This window comes from Plutella xylostella, chromosome 3, assembly GCF_932276165.1.
Source record: "Plutella xylostella chromosome 3, ilPluXylo3.1, whole genome shotgun sequence".
Lineage (NCBI taxonomy): Eukaryota > Metazoa > Arthropoda > Insecta > Lepidoptera > Plutellidae > Plutella > Plutella xylostella.
The window spans coordinates 5,644,403-5,664,846 of NC_063983.1; the positions used below are offsets into that span (position 1 = coordinate 5,644,403).

Consider the following 20,444-nt stretch of genomic DNA (forward strand, 5'->3'; position numbering starts at 1 on the left):
ATTCAAAAATTAATTTGAATAAACTCAGTTCTGGGCCATGTTATGCGATGCACATATGCATTATATTATAGGTACTATGGGATTAGATTAGCATCACATATAATTAAATTACTTGGTATTGTAATGCATTTTGTATATTTCTCCTCTTATTATGCAGCATATTTTGGAGGTGTATTTATTTTTTGTTTATTCGTCATTTATATTTTCTGATAATTATGTTTAATTCTTGAAAAGCTGAGTCCAAATAAATTTATCAAATTGGCTGTCTTCATTTTCTGAATGCACTAACAGCAAAAAAAAATATATAACTCATTGCGATTCAAAATTATGCTGTCCAAGCACAGTCTGTAGAGAAATATAATACATTTTATACTAGATTAGACATAATAGATTCACTATTTGGATTTACGCTAGATGACGAATTATTGATATTTATATTGGGTGTTGATATTTATATTTAGTATCTATCTATCTATGTATTTGTGTAGATATATCAGCTGTCCGATACCCATAACACAGGTTCTGCCTAGCTTGGGGTCGGATGGCCGTGTGTGAGAAGTCCCCACATATTTATTATTTATTTATTGAAAATATATTGTTACGATGATATCTCACCATAGCGCTTCACTATTCAATATTGAATGCTATCCAGACTAACTAGGATAATTTCAGGATATTATTTTCAAAGATCTCAAAATCCATTTAGTCCATCCTTACACATATTTTCATTTGTAAGTACCTAATACTCGTTAAAAATCTAATAAAAATAAAAACAACATCCGCTACGATCGCTACGCACCGGCTTCGTAGAGCGACGACGCGTAGCCGCGTAGAGGGTTACTCTATACTTACGAAAAACTTACGAACGAGAGCTGTCGTGCAATCGGCACGTTTAACACAACGAGATAGAGTCGTGGCTCGCGCAGCAGAGCTCCGAAACTTAGTTTTTCGTCGTGGTCTGACGGTGCTGCGCGCGCGCAACCACAGTAGTGTTTGTGCCGCGTCGCCGGACGAACGTGCGCCGATCACCCAAATACAGTTGTAGGACTATCGCCGCCGGTCGAACACAACAACAGTTGTAGGACTATAGCCGGTCACCGGTCGAACACACTTGAAGGACTATAATTTAGGCGTCCGGGCGTGACCCGCGCTATGATGTGATGTGCTAGTGATAGATTGCCGACGTACAAACACAAAGGACTTATGATGCATGTGAGTGCTCCTTTACAATTTAAAACGTTTTTTATATATATATTTTTTTTAATAATGTATATTTTATGGTTTTTAATTAGAATAGAGTGCATGGGATGGACAAAATACTAATTTCAGTTGAGACTATTAAAATCTTTCAGCTGTTACTTTAGTCCCTCGTTACTTTCTTGCATGTTTTTCCTGAAAATACATTTTTCTCTGTCTCGTTAGGTACCTACAATTACAGTTTCCTGAACACCCTGTTGTTATTAAATATGGAAATTATTTAACTAATTAGCAAAAGAGCTAATACCGTAACCGTAACCAATATATTTTGGTTACACAATTCACTTTGAAGACTTAATTGGAGCCGCAATAATGCAGATATATTTATGTAAACACATGTAAACAACAGATTTATTTGCATTCAGTACTAAATTAATCTATAACAGTGTTAGGTAATGCTATAAACGCTGCGTCTAGAATAGCCGCTGTCATAAAGCGACGCTTTGTATAATAAAGCTGATGTTTTGAGAGGCAGCGTGTTTACATTATTAGTACAATGCACTGCGCAAGAGCAATAATACTCGTCTTTACCCACGGGAAAGATATCACACGCTATTCTCTATGCACGGTTAGAAAAAATGATATACCTAGTATTCATTAAGTTATATTATTCCCCGTTGCGGTGATTGAGCACGTAGACGATACAAGTTTGTATTTACCTTTACAGTACCTATTTAAGTATACAGTATTTACAAATTGCCAGGTTCAAGACCAATATATGGTGTGTAGAAACAGCAGACTGAGTCCCACTGGCAAAATTAAACAAAAGCCATGTCCAATTCTGGGAAAGTGCAGTATTTGAGCTTTTCATTAGAGGCTGCTTTCAAAACGGCTGGCTTACCTCCTGTTGTTTTCCTTTCGTTGCTGACGGTACGAACTCGAGAACGTATGTCAACTATGGTCATTTAGCTGCACCATAACTGCAGCAAAATTATCCTCGTTACACTCGTATGTCGCCGTTAACATGCCATGTCGCAGGCAAAGTCCACAACAATCACTTTTGAGAAACATACCTACATGTTTATATGAATTTCATTTGTATTCTTACGCTGTCTGTAGGTACAGATTGTACAAACATGATATAAGATGATATTTTTCATCTAACTGTGACAATAAAAACGTAGTTGCAAATACTTTTGAATAAATACTATAGTGTAGATACTTCATGCATATTGTTGTGTTTGACTTTAAACATGTTTTAATTTTACTCAATGACCAATATGTTTCATTCATAGTTTTTTACAGTTTTTTAACTATTATTATGAATAAGTTACAAAACAAGGTTCCTACTCATGAGTTGTTTGTTAAAAATACAACATAACACTTTCAAACAATTGAGTTTTTTATCTAACAAAGGCGCCACTCTTACCTGAAAGCCCACACCAAGTTTTACCCAGTTATTAGTTATAATGAATAGTTTTAGGACGAACAGATAATTCTGTTTAAACCAAAATTTAATCCCTTTCTACTCAACTAGGGCGAAGCAAAAAGTCGGTGGTGGTAAGCATTTACGAAAACAAGTCAGGAAACTTACTTCGTTCAATACAACAACACGTTACATATAAAACAAAATCGGTGAATATATACAAAGGTATGTAGATTGTGAGATGTTTATAATGTACTTAAAAAATAATCTTACATTCAATCTAAGAAAAATATAAAATAAATTCATTCATTAGCTACATAAATTGGTCCTATCAAAATATTCATATTAAACGACTCCTAGCCAGAATAAACTTTCTTCATTCGAAAGAAATGAATTTGAATTTAAACTTAACATGCCCAATTTGTGATGGTATCATGTTACTTAGAGAGAGATACGAATATCAGAGCATTTTATTTAGATGGATTGCCCTCCATTGTAGTTGATTGCTTGATTAACATACTATACGAATGAGCTATATTTGTAAGTCACCTAAATGCATATTTCATTATGATTTTCTCTTAGGGCGTTCCCATCGTGCTATATTAATTCTTGCCTATTTCACCGTAAGTACTTCATGAATTATTCGACTTTGGCAGAGCTTACCTACATGAAAGAAGCATAAGTATACCTACTTTTACAATTACGGCAAAACATCACTTTACTTTTAAGAGATAAACAAGAAAATGTAGTGATTTTCATACATTTAAATGTGTCTTTTGTACATATATCGTAAATTTTCCAAGGATCTACCATGGATTCGGGCGATAAAATCTCTATAATGAAAGTTGAAACTGAAACTTTTTCATCGCATAGCTTTCCGTTCGTGCATGGATAATTTTCTACATCGAGTAGGTACATGAATAGTTGGTAATATTCCGCCCAACTTATTTGAGATGTAAACAAGGGCCCCATACATTATTCATTGTTATTGTGCTTCTCATTAGGCGGGAATTAATTCCGAATCGAAAGCATGTCTAATCGAGCTTACGGCTGGTTCGACGGCAATTTAAGGAAGTCGTTAGACGGGGCGGGATTCATTTCTTATTAATTTTAGTAAGTAGTTAACTTCTTTTTAAAATGAAGGTCCTAAAAATTATATTTTTATACTTTATTCTGTACGAATAGAACCTGTAGAAATAGCTTTTTATGAATTAAAAATTATTCTGTAATTTTATGGTCTACCAAAAAAAAATACATAAAATACAAAAACTATTTTATTCATACGTAGTGCTAATACGTGCGGCAAAATACTGAAATATACGAATGCAAGCTGTATGAAGCTAAAAAGACAAAACCGACAATCTATGTACCGCTAGTAGCACGTGTTTTGACCAGATGTTGAAGGAACATTAATTATATTTATCCACAGATGTGAAGCTTCAGATGCAGGCTAGAAAATGGATCTCCTAATTAGGATATACATAATTATTATACATCTGCCAATATTGACCTCACTTCTGTTTTTGCTTGAGTAATTAACACTTCTATGAAAAACAATGCGTATTCGATAAATATCGGATTGACCTTATTATTTTTTGTTTCAAATAAACACCTGCAATTAAATTAAAAGCAAGCGTTTTGTAGGCCACTTATAGGAGAGGAGAACATGGGAATATGTTAATAAGAACTAAGAGCATATTTACAAGATGGCGTTGCGTCATGTATGGTAATAAGGAGGTATTACAAAATTACCCACCATTGTTCTGCGTTCGCGGAACAGAGCGTCCGTTCATGCGCCCGCGCGGATCGACAACTTCTAATAGCTGCGCCGGATCGTGGCCCATCTCCGTTCCCAGCGCACCCATCACGTAGCAGATTCACCTGTGAATGTACCCACATACATAGTAACTTTACTGTAAAATATATCGCAAACGAAAAAGCCTATCGTCACGTAACTCCGCACTTAGCGATAGCGTCCAAATACTCAGTTATGTTAAGAAACTGCCTCTGTGGTCTAGTGGTAGAAGCTTCGCTTCATGGCCCAGAGGTCCCGGGTTCGATTCCCGGGTGGGACCATCAATTTGTGTTTCTAAATTGTGGTTCTAAGTTTGGTTAGGACATAGAAGGCTGATCACCTGATGTCCGAAACAGTGAAACGATCCATGCTGTCGGATGGGCATGTAAAGCAGTCGGTCCTGCGCCTAGCTCTCTCCAGTCGTGTCGGTCAATCCGTCCCATTGGGTTATGAGAGTGATGGAACAGAGAGTGCTCCTGTGTACTGCGCACACACTTGGGCACTATAATCTACTCCTGCGTAGATGGCTGATCTCAAATGAGATTGGCCGCCGTAGTCGAAATTCGGCTAGGAGGACATTATTATTATTATGTTAAGAACGAGCGTCAAACAATGGAACATTCGAAAAAGGATCCGTTTGTTCCCGCGCTGTCCCAAAGTCCAATGCCCTGTTATTTAAAAAATATTTAGCAGTTTGTTTTGTGCATCTGTGTTTGTATTGTCTCTGGCGCGGAGTGAGTGACCCCCGAGGGTGCGCGCCGCGCCGCCGCCGGCCGGGGCTCCGGTCCACTTCGGGCCTCCTCCTGTGTTCAATGTTGCTGCGACAATACTTCATTGAGCATTGTAATGTGAAACAAATGACGGTGCAGAGTGTCGTGCACTAGCGGAGGTGTCGGTGAGTCAGCGCACGTGACTGGCTGAAAGCCGGCGGAGGGTTCCCTCGTGAGGACGAGCTCCAGATATAATACGCACGTCCGTCGCGGCTGCGGCGGCATACGTGACCAGCCCCGAGCCTTCTGCGAAGTCATCTTTTCTAATAGTTTTCTAAGGGACTGTGCCTTTGATCACGATTATCGCGGTGTCTCAAACGTAATGACTTCCTAAAATGTTTGCAAAGTAAATTAATATTGATGTGTAAAGGTTGTACTTTAAATATTTTTATCTATACAGACATTGATTCGAGCTAATAATTCATGTAAACTTTCAATCCAACTGAATCTTAACAGATTTATTAAACTACCTAAATATGATGGTCAACGTAAAGAATCAGAACGCAAATAAACAAGCAACGAGTTAATTTAGGGCTCCCCTATTCACGGTCAGTGATGATGGTCGTAATAGGAATATTCCGGGAAGTCCGCTCTGCAAGGACCCTTGTGCCACGGTCCACCGAGTGCGTCCTTATAGGGGGTCTCTCTATATGACGAAAAACTAAATTACGGGCTTTGCTGCGTGAGCCACGACTGATTGCACGACAGCTCTCCTTCGTTCGTTTTTCGTCAGTATAGAGTAACCCTCCAGGACCCGCGGCCTGGCTCGTAATAACACCACTTACACTCCAACCCACCTCGGTGGCGACTAATGATGTTTTGTCCTACAACTGTACATAACTGCTCTACTACTTTCAATCACGCATTACGGCCACCAACAATGATAGATAGTATGTAGGTACAATAACTGAAAAAATCGTGTCCACCTTCATAGAAGTCATTTATTTGCCCACCTTGACCCATCTAGAAACAATTATAATTATTTTCAATTAGTAGCTATTAACTTCTAGGAACAAAATAACGTACAATTACATACTCATTATAAGTTTGTATTCACTAAATAGCAACCTGACAAGCTTATTAGATTAATGACTGTATTGAAATTATAAAGTTGCAATAAATACGGCCAAAGGTAACTAGACGAGTATTGTTTCGAAATAAATGAGTGACCAGTTACGCGTTACGTAAGCAGCGGCGACGTCCCCATTCATCAACTTGTAGACAAATCTGAATTTAGTTTTAGCCTTATCGGATAACGCTTGCATAACGACACCCAATGAAAAGTGGGACGACACGCTCTTCAATTAATATCTTTACGATCTCACTTCCAAACCGAAGTGTTTGTTTTGAATCGATTTCAACCTACTCGTCAATTTAAACCACGTATACAAAATATTAATCGATCGACCGATGCGATTAAAGATTACGACGGCCGTACATCACAGCGTTCTAGTTTAAATAATCGAGTTATACCAAAAATCGTGTCAGTATCGATCGAATGCAACAAGAGTTTCGTCGGTAAATGCTAATTAAACCTTGCATAATGTGAAAGCGGGAACTGGTGGGTTACCGATAATTTGCAGTTTTTTACAGACTCGCCCACAGATCTTTTTTTACAAAGGCCTCTATTGTTTGTTGTTAAGAAATGTATAACTTGCGTAAAAGCCGCTAACCGGGGCCCGTGATTTAGTTTCACGAAAATAATAAGTTTAAAATACTTTTTATACAAACATAAAAACCACAACACAGCTTTACAAATTGATGTAAAACATTTCATACTTAACCAAATTATGTTAAGGCTCTCTTTGGTATAGGCCTATGTCCAGCAGTGGATAACTATAGGGTCTGATGATGGTGATCATAAGTACCTATATCACTCTCATGCATCGTTGAATCACTGACATCTTACACAAGAAAGAATCCAAACACATTGAATTATGCATCGGCATCGGTTGCCAACAGTGCTAGTCAATCACGTAAAATCTTTCGAAAGAGATGTGGGGCCTTTTCTACTCTTTCATCGATGTTGGTAGCACGAAACATGCTTCACGTGAGATGTCGCGGAGGTCGTCAGGGCAATCCAATCACCGGTTGTGCAACACTGTCAGCCGAATAGCTCAGAGGTGGCTGTGGGGGCGGCCACCACCTTAATTAGCGTCCTACAGAACTATCGCTACAGGCATTCTCTGAAGATGTTGTAATGTAAAACATGACATTATAGATGTGGCGGCGGTGTTGTCATCTGATGCTTTCATCTTCCTACAAGTATTGTGAATTATGTGAGAGAAGTAGGTACGGTATGTGCATATAGTATGATTCCAATATTTATGTTTATGGCATAGCTTTCATCCATCCTTGCAACCCTCACATGGTGAACGATATGCAATAATATTTATAGCTATTCGTTCATCGCGTATTTCACTATACTTAGGACTTCCTACCGTGAACTTATTAAAAATCGTCTCCAACGCGTGATCGAAGTGACTCTATTGTCGGAACAGCGACGAGTGACGTAACTACTGGGTGCATGCGCCGTCACTCAAACGAGATTTTGTAAAGATTCCGTTTTGTTCATGTGTAATGATGTGTATTCTCGGAGCTTGCCATTTATTTGTGAGGCAATTGATACGTGTGTCCATTTAGCTGCTGCACCAATGGTTGCTACATTCGCGGGATACCTACTGTTCTATTATTATTTTTTGTGCTGACATATTTTGATATGACAGTCGGTTTCGTAAGTAACTTTTATGAAAGGCTGTGTGATTTCGAAATGTATTATGAACTATCAATGAAAGTTAGAATTCTAAATCCCGACGTGACATGTATGCATAGTACAACGCAGACTCAAGTGTACATACTTAATGCACGTATGGCTGATATAGCGGTTCATACTCTTAATTTTATCCAGTGAAATGACTATCACAATTTACAAGCAAGAGATGACTATTATTATTCCCACAGGCCACACCGCTCTACATATAATGCATGATCTACAATAAACTACATAGAAAACAAAGCACAAAACATTCCTTTTGTATTCCGATGCATGATTACTTGTTCAGCTTCAAAGATGTTGAAACTTTATAGCCCGCCATTATCTCGAGCACTTCTCATTTCAACGCCCATTTTAAACTCTTATTTGAATATTTTGTTTTGTTTCTTTTTCAAAAGATCTCTTGAAGCGATAGCATCCAATGCATAAGTAAGCTCGGGGACTTGTAAAATTTGGTTATTGTCTTCGAATGGCGAGTGCGTACCTTATAAGAGCTGTCGAGGCGGTCCAGGAGGAGTTTCATGAGGTCGTTTTTCTCGTCTTCACAAAAAATGAAAGGCCGTTGACCGCGATCCCTCGCGCACAGATTCGGCCGAGAATGCGTCCTGCCGCTGCCGTCCTGCATCATTCCCGATCGAGAATTCCACGCTTGATGTCTTCTTCGGTAACAACGCTTTCTTTTTGATTTACCAGCTGACGCTCACTACTGCGCATTAAAATATTTCATTCCTGTACAGTTTGATTGCTGATTTTATTAAGATATAATATTGCTGCAGGATAAATGTATATCGGCTCTCACTTTTATGGTTTTGCATATTTGATTAAGGGTTAAGTGACAATGAAGCAAAGTTACGATGCGGTATAATTGCAGGATCAAAGTTTTATATTCATGTATTGAATAAATGTGTAGCAGCTTTGAAATTAAATGTATATCTACACAATTATCTCTTATCTTTAGCCTCGGCATCAGTGAGCCTGACTTGAGGTGCATATGACTAACGAACCGATAATGTGAGCACTTAGAACTATTTAACTCAACGAATTAAATTTACACCTGAGTTCAGCTCTCGCAGTCAGAGACACACTGTTCCCGTTTCTCAGCTGTTTGTTTCCGCTGAACGTTGACTCAAATTCTTGTTGAAATCGTGCGTAGACAATCCCGGATCACTCTTACTGCTCCTAACGGTAAGCTTGAAAAAAAAGTGAAATGTTGTAGAGGTAGTGCCTCGAAATTTCACGGCTTATGTCGGTGATTATAAGTCTTTGGGGCTAGAGGTGTGGACAATGAGGCGATGCGATCTCGCGATGTGTGTCGCGGCCCGCCCCGACCTTTCCGACTACTATCGAGATCATATCTCCATCTTTCAATCGGCATCAGTTTCCGGGTGGCTCATGCCCAGAACCGATTCATTGATTTCACTCTTTAATCCATACACAATCACATGTGTTGCCGTTAGTTTACCTCTTCCTTTAGTTGCCTGTATAACCTGCATTAAAGGCGAGGTCGCATTTTCAAGCGCGACATCCTTATACCATTCTTGAGCATTCTCTACTCGAGATGAATCATGCCCCAATTGCATTCATGGAACTTGTAAGTACCCGCATTCCTCACGAGGCTCGAGACCGTTAATGAGCTCCGCCTATACGTTGTAATTCACGTTTTGGGGGTAATTTGGATTTAATTGTTATATATTAGTGCAAAAGTCGTTACAGGTCTTTCCTTTCATTCTAGGTCATCATTATATTGGACACAATTGAATGTGAATCACATTAAAGTAATGTATTGAGTGGTGATAGCGATATTTATACAAACCTTTGTCAGTGAGAGGAGATACCACCCAAAACACTATATTTGCATCACTACGAGTAACATTAGATATGCTATATGGTGGAGTTTGAAGAATGACTGAATTACAATGACAACGCTTTAGTATGTAAAACGTATGTTAGTGTCGTAACCGCTTTGTGCCAAATTACAACATTTAAGTAGATTTATGCTATAAAACTAGTGATTTAGAGTTAATAGTCGTAAAAAGGGCCGTTAATTTCATGTTGTAATATTTCCCCTCGAGCTGCGTGTCAACACACTACTTTTACGCAAGCTTAGAGTGACATATATTTTATTTAGATTTGATTACTTTGTAGTCATTATATCTGTATCAATCGCTGTTATGACGAAAATTTATTCAATGTATGCAAATTTTTGTAAATTATGAACACGTAAAAAGATTCCAAATTCTTAAATTGAATTTTCTCGAATAATGTTTCGAAATTCTACTTTGTCCAAAGGGTTTCCAAAACATAAGTGAATTATCGTTGTTTGCTTCGTTGACATGACAGAAGTGGTCGTAAATTGGCCGAGCCTAGCCCTTCGACCATCGCGAGGCGTGGCTGGAATATACTCAGGGAAAGTGAAAGGCTTGTAAATGGGTGATTTAGCTATATCCGATATCCCTCCTGCACTCATAGCGGACATCGTCATAAACCAGTACCTTAAGTAACAACTTATGAGTAGGTTGAATTTTCCTACAGTTAGATTTTGTTCTCTTGCTTCTTTTATTTTCTCTTATTATTCTGGCCACCACCAAAAATGTCATAATCATGCGAAAACCCAGTACTTAATTTCTCCAGTATTAAATTACATATCTATAGTTTTACATATAAGTTCCTAGTAAATATAATATTATTTTCAAGTAACATCCATTAACTTCCTCTAACGTTTAAGTTTCCTAATCAAGCGATAATCTACGACGCAGTTGTTAAACATGGTCAGGGGGCCAATCTACCTAGTGCTGCTACCGAGCTCACTACGAGAAGACCCTATCTCATTGTATTACTGTTCCGATTAAGATCTCCCGTTCTTTAGTTTTTTTGTCGTGCTAGAGTAACCTTCCTAGATCGGGTATTGCTCATTTTCCTTATTCCGACGACTAGTGACTTACCGGTAAATACTCACGTAATTATCCAGATGTAATTACAAGGTTTTATATGACGTATGAAGGTACCTAGTGCTAATAGCGGTTGTAAGCTTGTGACGACTTGCCCTTCCATGTATTGAGAAGAAAGTATCCTTTCTAATTTATTTGTAGTAAATAAGTTGCCTTTCTGGATATAGCAGTAGTGTAGTGACTTCCTGTTTTCTGATTCAGTATTTTTACCACACATGGTTTTACTGACCGCTATGATAAATGTTCAAATAAATTTGTGATAACCAATAATACTATAATAATAAAAAAACTAATAATATAGTGGTTAAAATATATTAAAGTACCTACTTATTACCTAATGGCATTGCAAGTAGAGTTCAGTAATATGTACCTACCCGTTTACAAATATGAAAAAAAACATAACTGGCCGTTTGTAGAATGACTAGTGTGGGCATAATAGTCTAGTTAGTTACGATTTAATCCACTAAACGTAATAGAGGCTACTTATATGCGATAATACTCCGTTTTTAAGTAACGGTCAATGAACGATTTACTGACGAAATTACGTAAAATTAAACACCCATTCGTGATTGTAATGTCTCTACTATCTAGTTGAGTGGAGAATGTAACGATACGATAACATTTACACGGGCCTCAACACAACCGTAGGTAATATCTGTGGACTAAATTTTACTTTAAGGTGCGCCTAAGTCAACATTTAGTGAGCAATAAATTATGCAACTGCATTGTGTTTGAATTGAAGGAGTATTTTTATTCTATGGAATAAGATTGTGATTTCTGATTTCAATTTATCAGAAACTTTAAATGCCTTTATTTAGGTGCCTTATAGTCATTACAACTATATAAATCGGATCTAATAAAGCTAGCTAAAGATATAACGTTCCTGATGGCAGATGATTTTACGATACCTATATACCTCTACCAATCACACTTTTTTATATTTTAGTTCTTATATCCTTCCACATTATTATTGATAAAGTGATAATTTTTTAGTATAACGCTCATCACCATCGTTCAAATAGTATGGCCCCTTAATGGTCACATAAGCTTTAACTTATCTAAGTTTTTTTATTATCTGTGGCGACCTGGCTCCATGTCTCCGACAAACATTTGCCTTAGAAAGTGGCGTATCGTGTTAACTCGTACACAGATTACGTATTTACGTGGTTTTTGTAATGTTCCGAGTTGACGTTAGATAGTGTCAAATAATTTTAAACTTTCTCGTTTATTTTTTATTTAAAGTTCTAAGAATGTGCTATCATCATCGGTACCTACAGAGGTAAGAAGTCTCTCCCTTCTAAACCATTATTAGTGTGTATGTATGTATGTACCTAATGCACAAAAAAAACGTGTCGAATAACTTACATTATACTTGAAATTATAAAACAAAACTAGCTTTAAAGATGTGGGTTTAAAACTGAATCCGTATCATGTAATTACCCGATGAGCTCTTTTATTGCTGCGACGAGTCGCTAACTAGTATTTACTTATGGAACTCAAGCAAAAAACGACGAATGCTATGCCTTACAGTTATTAATAACCCAGTAATCGGTACACACAAATTAAAATCAGGTAACGGTCGATGTCAGCGTGTCTGTTTCAATGAAGCGGCGCGTCAGTCCGCGCTAGTCTGAGCCACCACAATTATGCTCACCACAATAACTTTACGTCATGTAACACTACAATTACTCTACATGTACCCTCCTGTCCTTAATGGCGTCTTAATAATACCTTGCAATTTTTTGTCCTTCTCTGTCGATCAAATCAATTTATAATCATTCCAGCGTTTAAAAAAATACAGGGTACGGCTGTTCGACTGCGCCGAAGGTCATAAGCTTCATATTTTGTTTATGATTATCGTTTTGTGTCTTCTTTTATTGAGTAAAAGGAATGCTAAGTTGCTTTTCGTTAATTTAACGACTCACTGAGCAACAAGTCACTGTTGGCCGCAACGTAACTCCGAGATGAACATCGACCAAATTAGATCTGTCAACAAACAAATTATAATGTTTCACATTTTTAATCAGGCTCAACTTTTTTGGACGTTTGATGTGGGATGATTGCATCATCAGTATTCATGAGATTATTTTGAGAATCTTATTTCTTTCCATGCATATGTATTTCAGGCATTTCTTTTATATTATTTGCACACAATACTTACTAAGAATTGAGAATATAGCGTAGGTATTGTGGTAGGTGGAATACTCTTGAACTTTACTAACAGCAACAACAATAACCTTCTCGATGAGCTATTATAACACTATTGTACAATTTTCATGCAACAAACATGACATTAAAAGGCAGATTGCATTCAAACAATGATCGCTGAAGTCTCACGAGGCAACTCTTTGTCACACGTTGCTGCATGCTATCTATTCACAGCGGATGACTCCTAATAATATGTAGTAGAGTGTAGTGTGGTGTAGGCTGTGTGCATGGATTAGTTGGTGGGTAATGAGTAGCATTGTCGTGGACATGGTCGACGTCCCTCGGGAGCGGGAAGCGCCCGGGAGTCAACACGCGATGGGAATACAGATTAGAGACGTTACGATTCAATAGATGGGTAGCCTCGCCTTGCCCCCTCACAAAGGATGTGAAGACACATTACGTCTTTATTTTCAACGATTATACTCATTCTTTTCCGCCGAGATACGATTGAATTCTTGCAACTACGTATTGTCGTCGTAAAGAAAGCAGGCATTGGTCTTAATACTGCGTAATCCTATTGTAAAGACTTGCCACAGTTACGGAGCTATATTTAGAGAAAAAAAAACCGACCATCGCGATACGTACGGTACCTGACGGATCTTCATTGTGCTATAGTTTTTAGGAAAGTCAACTTTCGAGAAAAGACAAAACATGGTCACCAAAATTGGATGGCCAGTTTTCAACACTTTCGTTTTCCGTCGCTCAATAGGCCGATTCTATTGAACTTTAAACAAAAACTGTAACTAATGGTTTGCCAAAACGAATCGGGTTTATCATAATAATAGTGACGATGATATAAATGAGTTTCTCATCAGATCAGATAAACAGGGCCTTCTTTTGTATATGGTCAACCTGCTAGCATAGCATGGGGCGCATGTCAAATCAGATGAGATTTGACTTGTGCCCATCAAGACACTTTTGACACATCAAGATGTGATTAAAGATTTCCACCGTCAATGACGCGCCATGTGAGTGCGTTTTGTGCTGCCATATATTCCACTGCCATCAAAAGTGCCATAGGAATTAAATCCCTAAAACTACTCCACCCGAAAATCCTCAACATTAACCAATCACTGATGTCCATATCCCATTGTCTCCAGATCGAGAGGTTGGCGCAGTACGAGCGGCTGGTGGGGGGCGGGTGCGCGCGGCGCCGGGCGACGCGACTGTCGGACCTGGAGCGAGTGCAGGACCTGTTCCCGCACGACTTCCTCGCCCTGCACGATGCTGATGCCCCGGCGGCACTGGCCTCGCATCATGCCCAGGTAAGGACGGTGATACTCTATATACTTATATACAGGCTGTAAACACCCCACATGGACATGGGGTTTGAAATACTGGACTCACATGAAATGCCACATAGATTTTGCATTTGTCATTCTAGTCCCAGAATAAAATAATCAAAACCTCCTGTATTTATGCAAAACTGTCTTTTATTTGCAGAAATCCAAGAGTCTTCGTAAAAGGCCGAGCCTGGACATGGGAGGCGGCGTTACAGCTACTAGCACCAGCAACCTCTCCCCTCGGAACTTCATCATGGAGGCTCCGGTCCAGCTGTGCCCGCTAGGAACCAACTCCCCGCCCCTCGACCGTCACTTGTTCTTATTCAGTGACTTACTCCTGGTTGGAAAGTCCAGAGGAACGAATTGCTTTAAGCTGAAAGAGAGCGTGAGACTGGCCGAGATCTGGATCTCGATCCCTGATGGTGACGATACTGGGTTCCTGCTGGGCTGGCCCACCGTCACTGGAGTCACCAACTACCTCGCCACCTACCCCACGCAAGCTGCCAGGGATAGCTGGTACAGGTAAGCAACTATTACTCCTATGATATTACTGGACTTGTGATTTAATCAGTAATGTTTGTATGGGTGCTCAAGTTTGCTTTCCTCTGTTACAGAAAAATCCAAAACGCGTTGAATGCTCAAATAGCGACGGAACCAAAGTCAACTAACATTCAGATCTTCTACAAGGATATGGCATCATCAATTGAATTCGTAAGTTTTCTTCTACTCTTTTCTAATTATAAATAAACATTATTGTTTTCCAAAAAATATAAAATATTTTATTTGTGATATCTGTTTCCAGTGTAAAACGGTATCCGTGGGTCCAGAGATGAGCGCCCGCTGCGTCATCAGGCAGTCCCTCCATGTGCTTCAGAACGGGACGACGGAGGGGGACCTAGACGGGGAGGGGGAGGGGGAGCACGAGGCCGAGGGGCGGTGGGGCTCCGCTAACGAGTTCGCACTCTGCGTACGGATATCCAGAGACGCGCCCCCCACACCGCTGCATGGCATTGAGAGACCACACGCTATTCAGGTAAAGATTCTTGTAACTTCTAAATTTCTATTTTTCTTTGCTGGGCCATAGGGTAGATGGAGGTTTACCTAATGGAGCCTAACAATTTACCGTATAATACCTCTATACCCGAAGGTTAGAAACACCCAATTTCGTCCTTATAAGTAGTAGAAGAAGTTAGGTAAGGATGAAGAAAGGATTTTCGTTAATAAGCTAAATTTGCTTTTCTACAGATGTCAAGGATACGACAGACACTATCCAATGAAGACGGCTTCGACTTGGAACACGTGAACGCAAAGAACAATCCTTGCGGACTCGTCTTCGAGTTGCGGAAGAAAAATCTGGGTTTAAAGAAGTAAGTATACAACATCCATTATATATGTACTCCACTGAAGCTGTGACTACATACGTAACTCGAATACCTAGTGCCGTACCGAATGTTTATGTATTATCTATACCTACTGTGTCTTTCACACAAGGCATACCTACAAACAAGTTTAAAAATACATTTAGCCAGCAAAAAACAATCTCTCCTCAATATCGGAATTTCCCCCCCCCCCCCCCATTTTATCATCCTTCACTCTCTAAACCTGTTCCTTTCTCCAGCGGCTCCACAACTCCTGGTCGCGGGCTGCGGCTGCTGCGGCGCGGCGGCCGGCTGTTCGGCGTGTCTCTCACGCGGCTGTGCAACGGGACGCCGCCGCCGGCGCTGGTCTACGCCTTGAGGAGACTCCGCGTGGTGGCGCCACTGACGCATGGAGTTTTCAGGCGTAGCGCCAACGCGAAAGCGCTGAGGTTGCTAAGGGATAAGGTAATTGTTTTTGTTGTTGTTTAGTGGCCTTTAGGCAGGGTATATATGAATGAATAGTTAGTGCTCTATATAGTAGACTGCATTGTAGAGAAGACGGTTAGGATGGAAGACGCCTACATTCCATCTCATGTCAGGGTACTATCATACTATGGCATATTGTGTAATGTAAATTATAAGTAATAAATCAACCCAAGAATGTAAATGCTCACTGAGATTAGTTACTATTAAATTTACAGGGTGTTGCAAAAAGGGTATACTAAGCCGAAAGGGGAGACTCAGGAGGTGAATTTTCAAAATTCGAACAAAAGTCTTTCAGAATGCCCCCCTGAGTCACCCCCTTTTGGCGAAGTATACTTTTGCGATACTCTTTTTGCAACACCCTGTACAGACTGTATTTTAAATTGAGTAACCCAATAAAAAAAGATCCTTCCAATATTATGCTAATATGATAATCCTCTATTCCAGCTGGACACGCTGGGCCCGTGGTCGGACGGCGCGGCGGAGCTGGACCGCGCGCCCGTGCTGCTGCTGGCGGCGCTGGTCAAGGAGTTCTTCCGCGCCCTGCCCCAGCCGTTGTTAGCTGCGGAGCTCTACCCCACTTGGCTGCAAGTGCTTAGTAAGTTAACTTGGCTACTTTGGATAATATACACCTTCTAGAAACTTCTTCTATCCTTTGAGCCCGTGAGCTCCACCGACGTGGCTGCAAATGCTGTAAGTGTCCGCTTTGGGTATAGTCTATACCGTATAGACCTTCTAGAAACTTCGTGATGACTTTATCCTGTCTGTGTTCCATTACACCACAATCCTACTCAATATTATAAATGCGAAAGTTTGTGAGTATGACTGTGTATGTGTGTATGTTTGTTACTTCTTAACGCCAAAACGGCTGAACCGATTTTAACGAAATATGGTATGGAGTTAGCTGACACAGTGGATTAACACATAAGTTAGTTTTTATCCCAGAATTCCCACGGAAAACTTTTAAGGCGAAGAAAATCTGATACCATATCGGATGATTTTATTCTTTCTGTTTCACCATTACCACAAATATTTAAACAAAAATAGGTTTATTAACAAGCACTTGGTTGCCCTCAGGTTTGCCTCAAGCGGAGAAGGTGCCGGCCGTCCGCTCGCTGCTGCTGAAGCTGCCCAAGTCGCACTACACGATGCTCACATACTTCGTGTGCTTGCTGCAAGCCATCGCCAAGAAGTCCAACATCAACCTCATGTGTCCCATGAACCTCGGCGTCTGCGTGGGCCCCAGCCTGCTGTGGCCTAACACTCCCTGTGAAAAAGCTCCCAAAGCTGTGCCAATGGTAGTAGAACTTTTAATTGTGAAAGCAGAAGCCTTGTTTGGGCCGCAGATCGTCGGTCTGCTAGGCAGTGGCAGTCCGGAATCTTCGAACGCGTTATTGGATTCGGGGGCTGAGGAAAGTGATAGTCTGCATTCGGTGGGGATATCGTTAGATTCCATGGAACTGTCGACGGCCAGGAAAGAGAAGTTATCGTTGAGTCGGGATTCAGGGTTGACGTTATCTGAGGATGACTCCAACAGCAATGGCGGCAACAGCCCCGCGCCGCGCAACATCCTGCACAGTCTTTCAGCCCCGACCTGTAACCTGCAGCAAGAGTCTAAACTCTTAGCAAAATACAATGAGAACCTCAATGTGACTGGTCTTCCGCACGCCTCACAGAGACAAACCATCTACTCGAACAAAGCCGAAATGTACAGCACAGTAAACGAAGATCTTTATACAACACCGTACCACCAAGAGAGATACCAACATAACTCCATCAATGTTGGTATCTCAAACGGCATCGATGAGAGGAATTACGTCTCTAAGGCGCAAGTGCAGCGCACAGCTGACATCTACGGGCAGAGCCCCGCCAAGTACATCACGGGCATGGAACCGCAGAAACCACCGCGGAGCAACGTCTCCAAGGCGGCTCGCACCTCCAAAGTGTACAGCATGTTCGCTGAAACGCAAGAAACTGAAAAGACTGTTACCAATAAAAACTTCAACAGAGCGAAAAGTTCTGACAATCTCCTGGAGCCGAAACAGGAAGCGATAGATAAGAGAGATCTAGTGTCTAGTCAGGAGAACATCCTGTATAGCAACCTGCAGGAGCTGGCCATGTTCACGGAGAGCCTGCAGCGGCAGGGCGGGGGCGCGCTCCCGGGCGGCGCGCGCTACTCGCGGGTCTACTCCGGCTGGGCGGACAAGAGCGCCAACTACCCCGCCTCCACCGCCGCCGCCGACGCTATCTACGGACACATGGCCAAGCAAGGCGAATCTTCACAGAACAAACTAGACGGAAACGTCACCCCGGCAGCCACCATTTTTACAAGAAATGACTGGTCTCGTCAAGCAGCGAGGACTAAAAGCCTGGAAGCAAATGAAGAGGCACACAACAATATCAACAACAATGATAGACTACGCAACGGCAACTATGAAATAACAAACGTTAACTGTTGCAAAAAGAGACGATTCGACCCCGCACACATGTGCACCAAAAGTTGCAACCAATCCCCGTTGGTCACGAAGCGTGAACCAACCGAGAAGCCCATGAACCCGCTTCAGACATCCTACTCGTACGTTGATAACGTTCAAAGTATCAACTCAGAAGAGTCAAAGAAATTAAGACTCAGAAATTACAACAACAACCGTTTGAATCAATCGAAATCTCTGGCGAACATAATGTTGCAGAGCGATTCCAGCAGCAGCGACACGCTGTACCAGCCGCAGAGCTCGCTCACGAGTCGCTCGAGCGAGTCGGCGGCCAGCGAGCGCGAGCTGGGCTACTCGCAGTACATCGAGCCGCTCTACACGGCCGTGTACAACCGGCGGCGGGACATCTTCCACGAGGAGAAGAGCATGTTCAGCTCGGACATCTACAAGGCGACGCCGACGGCGGTGCAGCCGGAGTACCAGGGCGAGGCGCCGGCGCACCTGCCGCCGCCCGTGCCGCCCCGCAAGGTGGTCTACCAGCGCGTGCTCAAGAAGTTCCCGCCCGTGCACGTGAGCAAGGAGGATCGCCGCGGCGCGCCGCAGTACCGCGAGCCGCCGCGCGCCATAGACAGCGATGCCCAAAACGTTTTAGCTTTGGACGCTTCGGAATCAGACACCGAGTCGGAGTCGTATGTTTGAGCACAACTTGACAAGACTTTTGTAATTATTATTATGGATTGTACTACATTTATCGTAGATGCGTTTATTTTTCTATGCATGACACGACAAAATTTATAAAGTAATTTTCGTTTTCAGTATGTTAAGGTATGTCGCCTGAATGAGTTGTAGCTGCAACGAGGTATTGTAAACCCGCCTTTAACTTTATATCTGTGACCATAGCCCGTGTTGTTGGTGATGTAATTCCAAAGACGTAAAAATAGTTGCGAAGTTAATGGTATTATTGTAAATTGAAGTTTTCGTAAACATAGGACTATACCTATAGTAGGAGCTATTAATTTCAGATTTTGATTTATATAAAACGCCAGCCACGAGCGTAGAAGGTATATATTGTAAGTACTACTTTAATTTTAGTTACTTATTAGTCGTTGTGTATTCAATACGTAAAATATTTTTATGTGTCATGTATGTTTAAGCTTAAAGATTGTAGTTGTAATAATATATAGAATACGCCTGTGTATATAATGTACCTACCTACTTAATATACTAAAATATATGAAATGATTTGTAATAATTATTAAATGTTTTATTGTCTGAATTTGTGATTTTAATGTTATCTCCCGATATGTCAGTTGGGGTGCTACGCAGAATACAATATCTTGTTGGGTTGTTCAATTATACTTAACCATACTCTAGCTTAGTAGTATTTTGAAACCGGCCATATAACCTAGGATTGATACAAAAAGTAAAAATAAAGTTAAATAATAAATGATAAAACAAAAGACGATAGTTTTTTCGGAAGACAATTAGCGTTCTACTCACCCTATTAGCAGGCTTTTAGAAAATTACAACCTAAAGTTAAACTGCCTAGGCACTCTAATTCAGAAATTCAGTAAAACTAGCTGCTTACGTTATAAAATATTGTTATTATTATTTAGATAAGTACCTACACTACCACCGTATTATTTAAAAACAGATGGAGGCTAGATTACTGATATTTATTATTGACTAGGAAATTACACATATCCTTTACATTTACTAGAGTACATAGTAGTGCCTAAATGATTTCCTGTCCCGATAGATCATCAGCATC

At 40.5% G+C, this 20,444-nt stretch overlaps 1 protein-coding gene across 1 annotated transcript in view; it reads left to right on the plus strand.

Annotated features, from left to right (window-relative positions):
* The window catches only part of LOC105388158, a 126,709-nt gene extending 107,018 nt beyond the window's left edge, over nucleotides 1-19,691 (plus strand). Inside the window, exons 4-11 of the mRNA XM_038117125.2 lie at nucleotides 14,218-14,382; nucleotides 14,561-14,922; nucleotides 15,015-15,111; nucleotides 15,203-15,433; nucleotides 15,646-15,767; nucleotides 16,019-16,223; nucleotides 16,689-16,839; nucleotides 17,319-19,691. Coding sequence (XP_037973053.2) covers nucleotides 14,218-14,382; nucleotides 14,561-14,922; nucleotides 15,015-15,111; nucleotides 15,203-15,433; nucleotides 15,646-15,767; nucleotides 16,019-16,223; nucleotides 16,689-16,839; nucleotides 17,319-19,372 — 3,387 coding nt within the window. The 3' untranslated portion in view covers nucleotides 19,373-19,691. The remainder of the gene's footprint in view (nucleotides 1-14,217; nucleotides 14,383-14,560; nucleotides 14,923-15,014; nucleotides 15,112-15,202; nucleotides 15,434-15,645; nucleotides 15,768-16,018; nucleotides 16,224-16,688; nucleotides 16,840-17,318) is intronic.
* Nucleotides 19,692-20,444: the final 753 nt, after the last annotated feature.